General features: G+C 44.5%; 3 protein-coding genes across 4 annotated transcripts; 1 reads left to right on the top strand and 2 right to left on the bottom strand.

Annotated features, from left to right (window-relative positions):
• Nucleotides 1-478: 478 nt before the first annotated feature.
• LOC113214029 (4-hydroxyphenylpyruvate dioxygenase) lies at nucleotides 479-4,234 on the bottom strand. Its single transcript, XM_026433271.2, has 10 exons — nucleotides 4,095-4,234; nucleotides 3,560-3,586; nucleotides 3,308-3,475; nucleotides 2,580-2,705; nucleotides 2,329-2,418; nucleotides 1,758-1,861; nucleotides 1,482-1,674; nucleotides 1,260-1,379; nucleotides 830-1,069; nucleotides 479-658 (listed from the first exon to the last, which is right to left on the bottom strand). The coding sequence occupies exons 1-10, from the start codon at nucleotides 4,095-4,097 to the stop codon at nucleotides 584-586; spliced, it is 1,146 nt and encodes a 381-aa protein (XP_026289056.1). The 5' UTR covers nucleotides 4,098-4,234; the 3' UTR covers nucleotides 479-583.
• A 1,534-nt stretch (nucleotides 4,235-5,768) lies between these two features.
• LOC113214026 (ran-binding protein 3) lies at nucleotides 5,769-9,329 on the bottom strand. Of its 2 annotated transcripts, none has more exons than XM_026433267.2 (13): nucleotides 9,188-9,329; nucleotides 8,468-8,614; nucleotides 8,301-8,384; nucleotides 8,080-8,229; nucleotides 7,852-7,999; nucleotides 7,683-7,770; nucleotides 7,546-7,602; nucleotides 7,359-7,457; nucleotides 7,123-7,269; nucleotides 6,872-7,033; nucleotides 6,690-6,788; nucleotides 6,315-6,600; nucleotides 5,769-6,216 (listed from the first exon to the last, which is right to left on the bottom strand). In XM_026433267.2, the coding sequence occupies exons 1-13, from the start codon at nucleotides 9,204-9,206 to the stop codon at nucleotides 6,179-6,181; spliced, it is 1,524 nt and encodes a 507-aa protein (XP_026289052.1). In that variant the 5' UTR covers nucleotides 9,207-9,329; the 3' UTR covers nucleotides 5,769-6,178. The 2 variants fall into 2 exon arrangements, with proteins under 2 accessions (XP_026289052.1, XP_052120768.1); XM_052264808.1 differs by having other exon boundaries at nucleotides 9,115-9,212.
• LOC113214025 (protein phosphatase 1 regulatory subunit 16A) lies at nucleotides 9,326-14,808 on the top strand. The gene is made up of 8 exons (XM_026433266.2): nucleotides 9,326-9,699; nucleotides 9,926-10,174; nucleotides 10,276-10,492; nucleotides 10,577-10,811; nucleotides 10,904-11,029; nucleotides 11,144-11,219; nucleotides 11,295-11,885; nucleotides 11,958-14,808. Exons 2-8 carry the CDS (start codon nucleotides 9,934-9,936, stop codon nucleotides 12,260-12,262), a joined length of 1,791 nt encoding a protein of 596 aa, XP_026289051.1. The 5' UTR covers nucleotides 9,326-9,699; nucleotides 9,926-9,933; the 3' UTR covers nucleotides 12,263-14,808.
• The last annotated feature ends 6 nt before the right edge of the window (nucleotides 14,809-14,814 follow it).

The following is a 14,814-nucleotide window of genomic DNA, read 5'->3' as shown; positions in this document are numbered from 1 at the left end:
CAGCAGCAGCAGCAGCAGCCACCATCCATCCCTGCATGCCGCGCCTCCTTCTCCGATCCGTTTGCCTTGCAGCTCGCCAATCACTGAAGGCGCCGCGGCCGGAGGGCCGCTCGGATAGACACGCGCGCCGATATACACGAGCCGTGCCCGGCCACACCGCCGGCCCGCCCGGAATGGGCACAAGCTACACCCATTACCTGCGCGCCTCCAGGAGGAGGCCTGCGTGCGCCGCGGCCCTGGCCTCGGCCCTGGCCTCGGCCCTGGCCTCCACCTTGGCCGTGCCTTTGGCACTGACCTCGGCCGTCACCAGCGCGCCGGGCGGGACCCATGGCGGACACCGCCCGCCCGCCCAGCCCGGACCGAACTAACGGTGTGCCCCTTGTATCCGTCTTTCCCCTTTCTGTAAAGGTCTTTAACCGACTGGTAGGTGCGTGGCGACTCAAAACAACCAGCAGGTGAGTAAAATCAAAACTAAATCTTCATGATATTTTGTTGAAAGTTTTAATCACAATTACAAGTCTATTTGCCTTAATTTAATTTTTACAAAAATGTACAAATCTTAATTTAAAGTGGTGAAATGCCTTCACAAGTTGCCTCGTTTGTCTTGCTCAAGTTCTATCGCTTCGAACAGCGCCTTGAAGTTGCCGACTCCGAAGCCCTGCAAATGTCAGGCACGCCGTTTAGTTCTGCTGGGGCGGAGCCCGAGCGCCTGCGGACTGCAGGTTAGGCCACCCCGCGAGACAGGGGAGTCATGCGGGGTGGCCCATCTGCAGTTCGCAGGCGCTCCAAGAGGGAGGTGGTCCGGGCAGAGCAAGAGGACGGGGCTTACATTGAAGTTGTGCCTCTCGATGACCTCGAGGAAGAGGGTGGGCCTATCCTGCATGTTCTTCGTGAAGATCTGGAGGAGGTAGCCGTCGTCGTCGTAGTCAACGAGGATGTTGAGCTCCTCTAGCACCTTGAGGTCCTCTTTGATTTGGACCTTGCTCTCCGCCAGCCGCTGCCGCAGCATGGTGTAGTACGAGCTCGGCACTTCCAGGAAGTGCATACCCCTCGCACGCAGACCGCGGATCTGTCGAGGTAGGCCCACCAAACCGCAATAAGTACGAGTCCCATGCAGATGGGTGCAACAATACCCAATACCCAGCTTTGGAATATATTAACTCAATTAAACAGCTGGTTTCTCAAGGCACCTTCACGTTTCACTTTTTGATGAAAGTCTTTTTATTTCAGAGTCGCCAAATCAAATGATGTAAGCTCACCGCCTTGACGATGTCCTTCGTGTTGAGGGCGATGTGCTGCACGCCCGCGCCGCCGTAGTACTCCACGTACTCTTGGATCTGGCTCTTCTTCTTGCCGGGCGCCGGCTCGTTAATGGGCATCTGCACCAAAAGAAAAGGACGACAGAAGTGCGCCTCGCTCGCCACCGGGCACCACCATTTCCCCCGTCCCCCGCCCCGCGCGGCCCAGCCGCCGCCCCTCACCTTGACCGTCTCCTCGTAGTTGGTCATGACGATGGAGCGCAGCGCCGAGAACTCGGTGTACAGCTGTTTGTCGTCCACGGACCAGTAGCGGTGGAAGAGGAGGGTCTTCTCGTACCACTTGGCGGCCGACTCCATCTCATTGTCCGGCTGGTTGCCCACCACGTGGTCGATAAAGTTGAGGCCGACGTCGGGCCTGTTTGGTCGGATAGAAGGATTTCACTTATTATTTTCGTCTTCTTACGTGCCGCACTAAGCACCCTCCTCTCGGGTACTCACAGTCCGCGCACGAGCTTGTCGTCCAGCAGGGGCTTGCTGTAGCCGGGCAGGAAGTGGCCCCGGTAACCGGTGCGATCCACAAACGTGTGCGTCGTGTCTCCGTACTAGAAATAAATTTTCTTTAAACTTGGTAGAATTTTTTGATTTTTTTGGTATGAATGTTAGAGATTTTTATTTTTGAAAAAAGTTTATGATCTCAATTTTTTACTGCATATTTTCAGTCATTAGATAGGACAGGCAGCCCAGCGAGAAATGCTGTTTCGAATCGACTGACTGGACTGGGCTGGTCCACCGTACTCACAGACACAGACTAAGTCATTGTGCAAACATGGCATCACGGCAACATTCGGGCAGTATGGACACACCCAAAAAACGAGGTTCTTGAATCAAGTAAATACCATCGGAACAAGTCAACTTCCTAGGCATGTGCTGGGAAATTGACTTGTTCCAAGGATACTTACTTGATACAAGAACCTCGTTTTCTGGGTGCACGGCGCGTGATGGCCCGCGTCCGCGTGTCCGCGGCCAACCCTGCCGGCGTCAACCCCACGACAAACAGCGCGGTACTCACCGTCTGCACGGTGGCCAGCCTCACGGTGCCGAACTCGTCGCTCTCCTCGTAGATGTCGCGCACTATCTTGGCGCCCTGCTCCTTGGCGGTCTGCGGCAAGGAGAAACAATACGCGACGCGCGTCAGACAGACAGACAAGAGTCGCCATAAAACGAAGGACCGTAAAGGACCCACTGAAAAGGGGGAAGTGTGCTGGGGTTTGGGTTGAGGGGGGAATTCCAACCGGCCCAATGGTCCTTGGCGCCACTTACCGCCATGATAAAGTCCAGGTCCTCGACGGAAAACGCCACATCCTTGACGCCGTCGCCGTGCTGGATGAGATGCTCCCCGAGCGCGTAGTCGCCGGGCTCGTACGACGACACGAACACGAACACAATCTGCAAGGCCGGGCAGGGCGGTCAGGTCAGCGCGGTCACACCGCCGCCGACGCCGGCGGGCTCGGTCGGGCGCGGCGCCATGGCAGGTGTCGGCACGCAGGCGTCGGCTTGGCTGCCGGGCCAGCAGGCGCAGCCCCGGCCCCAGCTCCAGGACCCTACCCAAGAGAGTTGACTGGAGCCCGGGGCGCTGCGCGGCTGTTGGGACATCGCCTGCGGACCCGAGGGTAGGCCACCCAACCGGCGCGCGTGCGCCGCTGGCCGGTGCCTCTGTCACTGTGCAGTGCATGCGTCGCAAATGTTGCGCTCTGGCATAGCAGGGACTAGACCTGTGGTGGTCCCTCACGATATGCTCACGACCCTCACGGGCGTGCGCAGCAACACACGGTACCCGTCAGACAGGCGCCTTTAGTACAAGATTCGCCTGACAGGCGATGCACTGTCGGCTGCCCACGCATGGAGGGTTCGTGGCTCAAATGGCCAAACTTTCAGGCGGTTCCCTATAAAGGCGAGGGAGGGACGGTGACCCCCCCCCCCCTTTTCCTCTTGTTTCGTGGGTGAACTGACCAGCGTCCGCAACACAATTCATCTTTCTGCGCACCCACCTTGTCCTGGCGCACGGCGTGGAAGGCGTGCTTGCGGGAGCCCGTCTCTAGCCCGCGGTAGGCGAAAGGCTCGAAGCCCATCCGGGTCACGTAGTAGCTGGCGGCTTGCTTCGCGTTGCCCACCCAGAACTTAACGTGGTCGAAGTTCAGGAAGCGGCCACTGATGGGCTAGAAAGAGAAGACTGGATCTTAGAGGGGCCTCTATGACGATGAACGGGGATTGCTTCATTCGCTTCATCACGTTTGGCTTACCTTCTGGCCCTTGTCTGTGTAGGTGGTCTGCAAAGAAAATCAAACGATTTGTTAAAAGCTTCCACACGGAAGAATTTTTCAGCACGTGTTTTTGGTGTCGACACACAAAAGGGATAGATAAGAACTAGGAATGCGACAGGCGGGGTATCGTTCAGGGACAGGAGGGGTCTGGAATCCGGTTGGGTTCAAAACACTGCGTCACGCGGCGGTCACGTCGGCCGGAGGTCGGTTTTCGGGTGGCGCCGCTGTTTTAAAGACGCGTCGATGATGGGAAAAATTTCGGGGGAAAATATTCCGCGAGGTGTGGCGTCTTGGACCACGACCAGCGACCTTACCTGCCCCATTGCCCCATAAAGCACCTCGTTGATTCAAGGGGTCAGAAGAACACACGGTCGCGAGAAAATCAATAAAAACTTAAATAACGTCGAGTATTGTGACGACAAGCCATAGCTTATCTAATCTCCGCTTATGTTGCGAGGGCGCTCGCGCGCGGGGTTTAGAGGCTGCACGCACGGTGGTGGGTGACGAGACTCACCATGGCGACGATATCGGAGCTGTGTCCTGTCCAGGAGGTGTCACCTGCGGCTGTTGCCGCCCGCCCCGGTACCACTGCTTTTATAGCTCCAGCGCAGCCGCTGGCCAGGGGCGGCCCGGGGCCCGGGGGACCTCCCTCGGCGCCAGGTCACCGCCGTTCCGTCCCGGGTGTGTGTCTCCGGGAGTGGGCAGCCGATTGGTCCGAGCCGGAGGACGGTCCCGTCGCGACCAATCAGAGCGCGTGGAGCGCGAGCTCGGCGCGTGTCTCCCGGGTCGCCTGCCGGCCCCGTCAAGGCGGCACACGGCGCGTCGACGTCACGCCAACAATGACGGGTTTTCATTAGACAAATCTAAACTGGGCGTACAAAAAAGAAATCCGCCGATTTTCGTTCGATATACCATGGGGCTGAGTTGGTCCGCGACACCTACCTTCGCACTTAGACTGCACCCCATGGACGCGGACGCGGCCAGGTTGCCTACTCGCTTGACACCTTCGGGTACGATGGTCGCAGACGAATAGGCACCCCCATTCTTTTCTCGATGACCATGGGTGCAAAACATATTATCCAGAATAACTCCAATGAATCATCCATTTGTTGGTGGGATGGGTGTTTGTTAGTTGTGCCCTGTTTTCTTCCTTCTCGTTTTATTGGTTTATTTATCAGTTATTTAAATGCCCCTTGTATGTTTCTAGCAAGTGTGTTACAACGGCAACGCCTCTAAAACCATCTCGAACTGTGGACGTCAACTAGGCTGACTCTTCGAACATTTCATTGCATTTTCGAAACCGACTCTAAATGCCTGAACTGCGAACGTATCTCGCCTGTTCCCAGACACCAGACACACCTGGAGATGTAGTTGTTTTTGCTCCACGTGGCTGAGTGGGATCTCGGCTCGGCCCCGCCAGTCAGGTCCGTTGGCAAATTTCCAGCTCCAGACATCAGACAACAGTTTTGTCGCAAACAGACCGCTCGACAAAACTTTGTGAGGATGCATAACTATCGTAGGCGGAAAATATTTACTCGAGAGCACGGTAAATACGCAATAAATGAACAAACAACGAAATAAAGCATAGCCTTTTTCATTGTTTATTTGGGGCCAGATTTGGCATGTTCTTTGGATGTGGCAACGAGTAATTTCCGTGCTGAACCAAACGATATACGATATGAGTGAGGTAAAGGCCCTTTGCCTGAAGTTACCTCCTGCACTTGGGTGATCTGGGTGGGCCGCCGGCTCCACACAACTGCCTCGCGGGTTGGCCTACCCGCGGCGTGACGGGCGCCGGCGTGAGCGTCGCTTCGTGAAACGTGTGGACACCTTATAGAGCCGGAGAGGATGTCATCAGCAGTATTCTGTTTCGGTGAGGCTCTGCCTGCAGCCCTGCTCGGCCGTTCAAGTTGAGCGTTCGTCCAGTCCACACCTCGTTCCAGACACCAACCCGATCTGGTTCTGGGCGTGTTGTTATTGTCACTGCGCCAAGCAGGCCGTTCGGGCGCGCCAGGGGCGAGCCCCCAGCCCGCGTTCCTATTGGGTGGACCGAGAGGCCGGGCCGGAGACCAGTCATCTGATAGGCGGAGCAGCAGGCACCGCTGTGTCGAGGGGGTCGGGGGCTGGACCGATAAGCCATGTCGTCATTAATTCTTTCCAATTCCCAAAACAAATACAAAATCGCACATATTGTACAAGCTCTTCAAAAGTCTTTATTGTTTAAAAGGAAACATCTGATGGAAGACAATTTTTCAAGGTTGTGTAAAAAAAAAAATTGATGAGGTGCTAATAACATGAATCTGAACTCTAGGACACTGAAAATAGTTCCGTGAACAACGTTCAGAGGAACAAGATGACTTTCAAATCTATTACAGCGCTTGCTCCTACATCACACTCAGCAGACATACAAAATATCTTTGTCGTAGACAAGTTTTCTGAGCAAGTGAAAAATTAGGAATTACAAAGCTCTATCTAAGAAAAAAAAATAATAGAATGTGATGGTGGTTACAATGGAGTCTAAATATTACCAGATGTTAAAGTAACAATGGTAAATAAAATTACCATGAGCCACAGAAAAATGTCAGTAAAAAAAAATGTTCATGACAACGCAGTTGAATTAGAAACGTCATCATTGCCTGTGACAAATAGAAAGACAAATATAGATATTTGAACAATATATAATGAAATAAACTACAGCACAAGATTTAAAGGAGCTTTATTGAAATGGTCTTACCAGAAATCTTTCCTAACGCAGAATCATCACTTCCTCCTGTATCTTGAGAGTCTGTGCTTTCGGTTTTGGAAACATGATTGTTTTCATTTTCTTCCCCTGATGTATCAAATGCTCTCTTCTTCACTGATTTGTCAACACTGTCTTGTGTTTCAGCAGCATTACTACTAAGATTATTCTTTCTGGATGCATCTGGATAGCTTGAAGCGGTTTCAGCGCATGTAGCCTTAAGTGAAGTAACTCTTGAGTCCAGGTAATTGAAAAGGAAATCTGCATCCTTAGGACTAGCCTGAAAATTCAGCAAAATCAGAATTCAAGAACATTAGATTTGAACAAAACGGTTAATATCTAGATAGCAGTTCACCAAACAACAATTACCATGACGAGGAAAACAAGAATTTCCCCACTAATAGCATCCATTGCAGTGAGACGAACACTTTTACTGCTGACTTTTTCAACCACCATCCCAGGCCACAACTAAAAACAGATTGAAAGCATTTTAGCCACAAATTTTAAAAAGTTGTTAAATTGACATGAGAGTTTGACCAATTTAAACAGACCTTGGTGTTCAGAATTACTCGAAAACTTCCTGCAGTACGCATGATAATTCTTGACTGCTTCTGCCCAGATCCCGACTCCTTGTCATTCAAACGTAGGTTTCCTCGACCACGTTCAGCCCAAGAAGACTTTACTTTATCAAAAGCAAACAACTTACAATTGATCTGAGAGGTAAAATTTGAAAACAGTGAAACAATGACAAAACTTTGACAGCAGAGAGCAATTGTTTTCAAAAACTAATAGGGTAAAATACCTGCAAGATATTCAGCTCATCTTCTTCCCCAGTTACAACAGCCACCTCTTCGTATTTTCGTTTGACAGCTCTTGATTCTTCGTACTCCTTAGCAGCTTCACTGAGCGATTTGTTGGGCCGATCGCCACCACTTTCCCCTCCACTATCCTAAAACACAAAATGACAGCCAATAAATAGCAACAAAGACAAGAAAAATATTATATTAGGTAGTAACTTTCACACAGATTGATGCTAACATTGCTTTTTTCAACCTGTTCTCTTTTCAAAACAGATGTGAACAGGTTCTCAGAAGTGCCGTTACTTCCAACTGTTGTACTGGAACTTGAGGCACCATTCTGGAAGTAAAGATTGGTCGGTTTTAATCCACATAAAATAAGAATGAGAGGAGGAGAACTTATGTAGTAAAAAAATGAAAAAACTCACATTCACCGCATCTGGAATTTCACTCTTCTCGGTAACTGTTTCTGTTGAAGCAGCATCCTAAAGGTAAAAACAGCAAACATATCATAAAAAGTTTTGCAAAATCTAAAATAAGCATTTTACATGCAACACACACTTACTGAAACTTTTTCATGCAAATTTTGTCCAAACACAAATCCACTGGCAGCAGAGGTAGATGGAACTGCAGGAGATGCTGTTGGGTTCCCTCTGTGAAATGGAATTGTTCAATACAATATGTATGCAATTTATGCCATAACAAGACATTCAAATATTGTCAGGTCAATTAACCTGGACTGTGAAGGTGGCAGAGGTGTTCCCAAAGGAACAAACTTAGGTAGTGATGCAGGAGGTTGAGCAACTTGAACACCAGGGGCAGAAGTCTTTTCTTCTGTGGCTTGTGTTTCTGCTGTATCATCTCTCATTTCTTCTGTTTCACCTAAAACAAATGATAAGAATTAAGAACTACAGTAGGATTGAAAGAAAAGTTTTTCAGTAAAATTTATGTCAACCTCATACCTTTAGCAAATGGATTGCTTAAACGAGCTGGTTTCAGGGCAAATGAATATTTTGTTGCATTCTCGCCCAGTGCTGGTGTGGATCCAAATTTGTCTGGGCTTGCAAGTTGTGGAGGACGGAGGTATGAGGCTCTAAGGGGCCCCATAGACGCTAATTCAAACAAAATTTATCAGGTTACAAAATGGACAAAGTTAAAGGTAAGAGATTTAAACACTACTTACTGGATGGCTTTTCATTACTCATTTTTGATGGTTCAAAAGAAGAAAATGATCTAAAATTTGAAGACCCTGCAGATCCAAATACACCTGTTGGGTTGGAAGTTAAAGATTTTCACTAGTTTGCAGCAAAGACGTAACAATGTAAAATTTAATACATAACTGCATTTTACCTGGTTTATACTTTAGCCTGTTATTAAAGCTACTATTCTCACTATTATCTTTCTCAACTACAGGCTCTGGTACATCTGACAACTTTGCCTCTGGTAAAAGGTCCAACTTTATGGCAGGAACTGGAGATGACTCCTCTTTTGTTGAATCTTAAAAATGGCAAAAATAATTACAAATCAACACAAGTGAAGTAAATCAGTCAGCACTCTCAGTACCTCCACATCAGACACAAGAAATGTGAAATGAATAAAATTCTGTTCAAGTTATAAAATTTGAGTATCAAAGTTTACATAAGTCATGTGTAGTCTAGAAATAACTAAGGTGCCTTAATTGTTCAAGATGCTGAAGTCAGTCCTTGACAGGTCTACGAGCACAGTAGTGCCACTAACCTATAAGTGTACATTCGCCCAGAGTTCAGATTTTATGTCAAGAATTAAAGTGCAACATGTACAATTAATAAGACAACATAAAACTCATTACGAAAATATTTATGTCAATAAGCAGACACTGACGCTAAAGACTTTCCAAATTAAGATTGCCAAACAGTACATAATCGAACAGGCTTGATGAGCGATTAAGTCACAATTTTAAAAGTATTCAGTCGTGTGGCAGTTGGGTAAATCAACCAAGACAGATAAAGAGGAATTACCCAAGGTTTCTCTTGCATATGTAACTAAATTAATATTGGGGGACGAGACAGACAGTCCGACAAGAACACTCACCATTCGGCTTGTCCGCCATGATGCTAACCGTGCTTTTGACGCTACTGTTATGGAGAGTTTGTCATATAGTGGACTCCCAAGCCAAAGTTGTCGACCACCGACACCGACCACTTAATTTTCTCATACCGTGGGAAAATGTCACGCCTCTGTTGCCGTGTTCTTATTTACTAACGAACGAAATGTCAAGCTTCCTTTTTCTTGCCAGATGGGCGTGCAAGTTTCTACTGAGCCGTTAAAAAACTAAATCCGCTATTGTGAAAAAGACTATTATGTGTAGAACTGGTGAGGTCACCGTGAACGCGTCTCTAGGCCAAAATGTCGTTGTTCGGGGACCGTTGCAAACAGATGCAGGTGTAAGAACAGGTTGCAGTGATGGGAACGTCCGTCAGCCTCACTAATCATGGAGAAAGTGACTGAAATAACTCTGTCAGAACCCTCTCAAGAGTTCATTCTTGCTTTTACGAGGACATGATGTGAATTAGCTGTTCTCATTACAATCACGAAAACATACGGTAAGTAGTAGCTTGTGTGTGGGACAGCCCATTTAGGCTGTTGTCCGGTGTTATTGGGTGACGGGCCCCTCAGTTTTCGACTTGTACATTACATTTACAATTAACAATAACATTAAAATAACTTAATATTTCCTCCTTTGAAAATGATTCATCTCCCTCAAACACTATCAAAATATATGGGTTTGTATTATCCCAATATTTATCGTAACATTTATGTTCTAACAAGGATCAGCAATGGAGCATGCAGATCTAGTGGCCGAAATGGCCCATGTTGAGCATCTTACTACTCAAGAAAGATTACATCTGGCACGAAAAAGACGAATACAACAGTTAAAAGTATGGGCAGCCCGGGAAAAAGACTGGCTTCGTCACCAGAGGAAGGGGCGTTCTAATATCAACAAGAAGCAGAAGCACATCTTTTTTAATGACAGTGTTATGCTCTTAGAAGCTGCAGCAAGAAATGATGTTGAAGAAGGTAAACTTATTACTTGTTACTCATTGAGGACTTATATATATATATCAAATATCTATCTACATCATCTATGTGTACTGTATCATGTGCATTGTGCATTACAGTTGAAAGATTATTAAAAAAAGGAGTCAACCCAGATTCCACCAATGAAGATGGACTTACAGCTCTACACCAATGCTGTATTGATGACAACGAAAGAATGATGAAACTGTTGTTAGACTATGGTGCTAATGTGAATGCCGAAGATAGTGAAAAGTGGACACCTCTTCATGCAGCCGCAACATGCGGTCATTTACACCTTGTTCGTTATTTGATTAATAGGTATTTTTCTCAAAGTTGAAATTTATAGGAAGTGAATGCAAACATTTATGTGTATTTGATTCTTATTTGTGATTTTTATGATAGCTCTGCCAATTTACTGGCTGTCAATGCTGATGGAAATATGCCATATGATATTTGCGAGGATGAAGCTGCCTTGGATCATATTGAAAGTGCAATGGCAGCTCGTGGTGTCACTCAAGAACTTATTGATGATACACGTGCAGCCACTGAGTTAAAAATGCTGCAAGATCTAGAGCAACATGTTGCTAAGTACGGTACCCAAGGCTTAGAGGACCATGATCATCAGGGAGCCACCCCTGTAAGTAAAGGCTTGCTATTTCTAACCAACTGAAGTAATGCTGTCATTTGGAGCTGTGTAATAAGTGTTCTTTTGTTCTCCAATTTGTTCAGCTTCACATAGCTGCAGCTAATGGATATATCAGAGTTGTGGAGTTTCTTTTGGATCAGCATGTTTCAACTGATGTACGGGACAATGACGATTGGCATCCACTTCATGCTGCAGCATGCTGGGGGCATGTAAGTATTTACGTGATAAGAGATTACATACTTTTATAAAATAATAAAATAAAAAGTTCTTTCAAGATTTCAGTTGAAATACTCAATTTTTTCAATGCATATGCTTCTTTTCAGATGGAAGTATTAGAACTACTTGTTCAAAATGGTGCTGATCTTAATGCAAAGACAAAGCATGATGAAACTCCAGCTGGTAAGATTTTCCTCACTATAAATTTAAGATCTACTTCACAGTATTTCCAAATTTTTAGCTAAGTTATTTTTCCAGATATTTGTGAAGATGCTGAATTACGAGAGAGAATTATTCAGCTACGTAGTGAGCAAGAAACTAAAAGAGCTGCTGAAGCTCAAAGGAAACGAGTCAGGAGATCTCAGTCAAATACCCGCACTCAATCTGTGAGACGCACATCTATCAGAGATAAGACATTAACCTCTAAAAAAGATGCACAAGATGAAGCAAGGCTGCGTCTTCAAGCCCAAGAAGTGTTCATCGTACCTGTAGATAATGTAGATGGTCCTGTTCCCATCGTCGTGTCTGCTCCTGCTCCCCTGCCTACTCCTCGTTCTGCAAATTTGTCTTCAACCCAGTCAAACATTCGATCACCAGTACCAGTTCCTGTTGTTGCTTCTCCACTCACACCAGTAAAGTCTCCATCACAAACTCCAATTCACAGTCCATCAACAATGGCCCCTCAGGCAACTGATGAAGAGAATGATAAACAAAGCATTGCACCAAGCCCACCAGGCAGCAGATCCTTGCCTGAGGGACAAGACAATGATTCCCAATTATCATGTGAGAGTGGGAATGTGGTTCCATCATCACCTACAAACTCTTTGGCTGGTTCTCCAACACCTTTAGGTATGTCTCTGCTTTCCACAAATTTGAAACTATTAGCACAATCTGACTAATCTATACCCTTAACTGTTTCAGACCTACCTGCTGAAGCTGCTTATGTAACAGATACTAATGGGAAAATTAATATTCATGTGTCTGTCACAATCAATGCGGGGACTTTGGCTGATTTAAAGAAGCAAAGAGCGTCTATTCGAAATGGAACAGTTCAGAGTCATAGTGCTGCTGCTGCTGCATCAGCTGCTGCCTCCTCAAATGGCAGTCTTTTGACTGCTACAGATGCAGTAGGTCTCCCTCCTCCAGGATGTGTTAAACGCTTTGCTGGCAACACCAGCGATGTTGTTGAAGATGCTCGCTCAAGACGATGTTGTATCATATCATAATTAGATACCTTAATCAGAACTGTTTTGTTCATAATTATCCTTTCTTATAGACTTTTGCCATGAAGATGGCTGATTTTAATCCCTGGAGGATGCAGTCGTTTTCTGAGCGCTTGTTTATTGGGGTTCTTGATTTTTAATCTTTTTTATGATTAAGCTGAATTCCTTTACAATGTGATTTTATTAGCATTTTAAATTTTGCTCCAGTTGATAATTATTAAGGAATTTTTTCCTTGTCTTGATGTTGTATTAAATGTACTTAACAGACACCTTTTCTTGCATAAGTGTTAATACTCTTGCTCTTCCATTATAGTAGCTGTGTAAAGGTTGTGCTGTTCATTTTGTTTTTGAAGTTATGGCTACGTATTATGCAGAAAAACCTGATTAGTAAGAATCTCTCGGGACCGTGGTATCAATACTTAAATCCAAATAGTCTTTATAACAATAATGTGCTTTGACATAAAAATTTTGACCTGGATTTTTGGAAAACCACTTGGCATTAACATTGGCATTATTGACTATACTCTCGTATCGGTCCAATCAATCAATTATCAATTATAAGGAGGTATTCTTACTATCCAGGTTTCACAGTATATTTATGTTAAATGTAATGTTGGAAGTAGGTTAATGTCAACATTAACAATTTTATCTTTGGAAAATAGATAAATGTCTGATTTTTCATTTTGGACATCTAGGATCATCTTCATGGTGTGGATTGAGAATCCTGGAAACGGTCCTAGTGGTCGGAATGAACACCACAATGAAATCGTTCTTCAAATCTATCGAGTTCTCAGTTAGTAATATCAGGGGACTGCTTTTATTCGTTCTCTAAAGTGAGCTCTTAAAGTTCAATGATAAATGATTGAAATCAATGAAACAGACATTACCTATTACCCTTACTAAATTAGCTGGATGATTTTTTGACATGACCTCTGGTTAATGCTGACATAAACCACTCATCATCCCACATTTCCAATAACATATACATAGATAGAAGAAATTTTTACTTTGTCATGTATACAAATGATTTGGTTGATAGATAATTCACATCAACCACAGAGCACATAAACTGCAACTTGTTAATTAATTTTAGTTTTGATCACTTACTTTACTTGATTGTTAGGAAGTGAATTGTACAAATTTTTATTGTTGCCTAACTACGGTGACTGTCCAAATAGTGGTTCGCTTAAGTATTACTTTTAGTAGTTATTTTACTGACTAAAGTTATCAGTGATTGTGATGGGAAGATGGTTATCCGTGATACATCCAGTTTTTGTGATAAGTTTGAGTAATGAGGAGATTTGTGGAAGTAAACATACTTAACTACTTTCTGAAGTTGTTAAAAACAAGATTCTTTTCAAGACTGAGATATGCTTGCAAAGATTATGCTCTAATTTTTCTTATGCTCATGGTGTTTAAAACACCTGTCAACTCCTGACAGTATTGGATGATGTAAACAAGAGTAGCTATTATTCATCTTCCAACTTTTCTTACTGTGTTTAAATTTGGTTTGAGTGCGTCCAGACTGTATTCCTTTTATGTGTTCATCTTCTTTCTTTAACATTCCCTAAATGTTGTTAGTTAAAGATTTATCACAGTGTTAAAATTATTACCTCTTTATTTTGGGGGGGTATCAAACTGTACTAAGCTAAGTGTAACATGCATTGTACTTCCTCTTATGTTAAGTGTCTAGTAAGCTCATGACAAATCGTATTGAACAATAACCACTTTAGCTTTAGAAACCTTTTTTTTTTTAAAGCAGTCTATGTTACAGAACATAGCTCAGTATTATTTCTGTTTTTTGTCTCCGTTGATGAATACATTTTTCACTCACCTAACAATTTTGATTTACCAGTATTTTTTAGCAGAAGCCATTTTGTAGAATGCAGCTTTTTGTCCATGGATTGGTGTAGTCTTTCGTCAAGCATTATTCTATGAAAGCCAAGCTTTGATGGATGCTGATAAGCAAAGTCCCTAAATTAAAATCCATCCTGTAATGATATAGCATGTTGTGATTTTGTTGAAATGGAAATGTGCCTTAATCATTTAGCAAAGTAGTGATTGTTTGCGGCCTTCACATCAACCATATATTTTTTAAGTCTTTAAGCTCCTTAAGTACTATGATTTTACTTGAATGCACTGTGCACGTTAGTTAGACATGTAATTTTTGTTATGTTTGTGAAGGGATATTGTCATGGGTTTAAGATGTGAGCATGTTGGTTAATGGTCATCAGGGCTTTAAATTGGAAGCAGTAAAACGTTTTGTGACTTGTGTTTGTGTAATTCCTTCCATAGAAGAGACAAGTACATAACTTAACATTTTTTATAGCTTTACTTTGTTCTACTTAAAGAAATGACTCATAATTAATTTTGAAAAGTAATGATAATTGTTTAATGCATAATTATCAGAAAGGGCTATTTTTTCTTATTTCGTAATTGAGTAGAAAACTTGTGATATTTTAGCAATTTTTCCGGCTTTGTCGGATTTTTGTTCCAGAACGTGTATTATGTAGTTGCACCTGTCAATAAAGTTGATAATTCACAATGTTTTACCT

Source organism: Frankliniella occidentalis, unplaced genomic scaffold, assembly GCF_000697945.3.
Source record: "Frankliniella occidentalis isolate FOCC.00 unplaced genomic scaffold, Focc_3.1 Scaffold2, whole genome shotgun sequence".
Classification (NCBI taxonomy): Eukaryota; Metazoa; Arthropoda; class Insecta; order Thysanoptera; family Thripidae; genus Frankliniella; species Frankliniella occidentalis.
This window is presented reverse-complemented; position numbering and strand designations above follow the sequence as displayed.

Bases quoted from the DNA above. Each gene is read 5' to 3' on its own strand.
- LOC113214029 (XM_026433271.2), bottom strand. The intron at 3,476-3,559 runs GTAAGCCAAACG...TTCTCTTTCTAG, and splicing joins ACACAGACAAGGGCCAGAAG to CCCATCAGTGGCCGCTTCCT. The intron at 1,070-1,259 runs GTGAGCTTACAT...CTACCTCGACAG, and splicing joins CGAAGGACATCGTCAAGGCG to ATCCGCGGTCTGCGTGCGAG.
- LOC113214026 (XM_052264808.1), bottom strand. From the start codon at position 9,190: ATGGTGAGTGTTCTTGTCGGACTGTCTGTCTCGTCCCCCAATATTAAT. The intron at 8,230-8,300 runs GTAAGTAGTGTT...TGTTTGAATTAG, and splicing joins GAGTAATGAAAAGCCATCCA to CGTCTATGGGGCCCCTTAGA. The intron at 7,771-7,851 runs GTTAATTGACCT...TCCATTTCACAG, and splicing joins CTGCCACCTTCACAGTCCAG to AGGGAACCCAACAGCATCTC.
- LOC113214025 (XM_026433266.2), top strand. From the start codon at position 9,934: ATGGAGCATGCAGATCTAGTGGCCGAAATGGCCCATGTTGAGCATCTT. The intron at 10,493-10,576 runs GTATTTTTCTCA...TTTTTATGATAG, and splicing joins GTTCGTTATTTGATTAATAG to CTCTGCCAATTTACTGGCTG. The intron at 11,030-11,143 runs GTAAGTATTTAC...GCTTCTTTTCAG, and splicing joins CTGCAGCATGCTGGGGGCAT to ATGGAAGTATTAGAACTACT.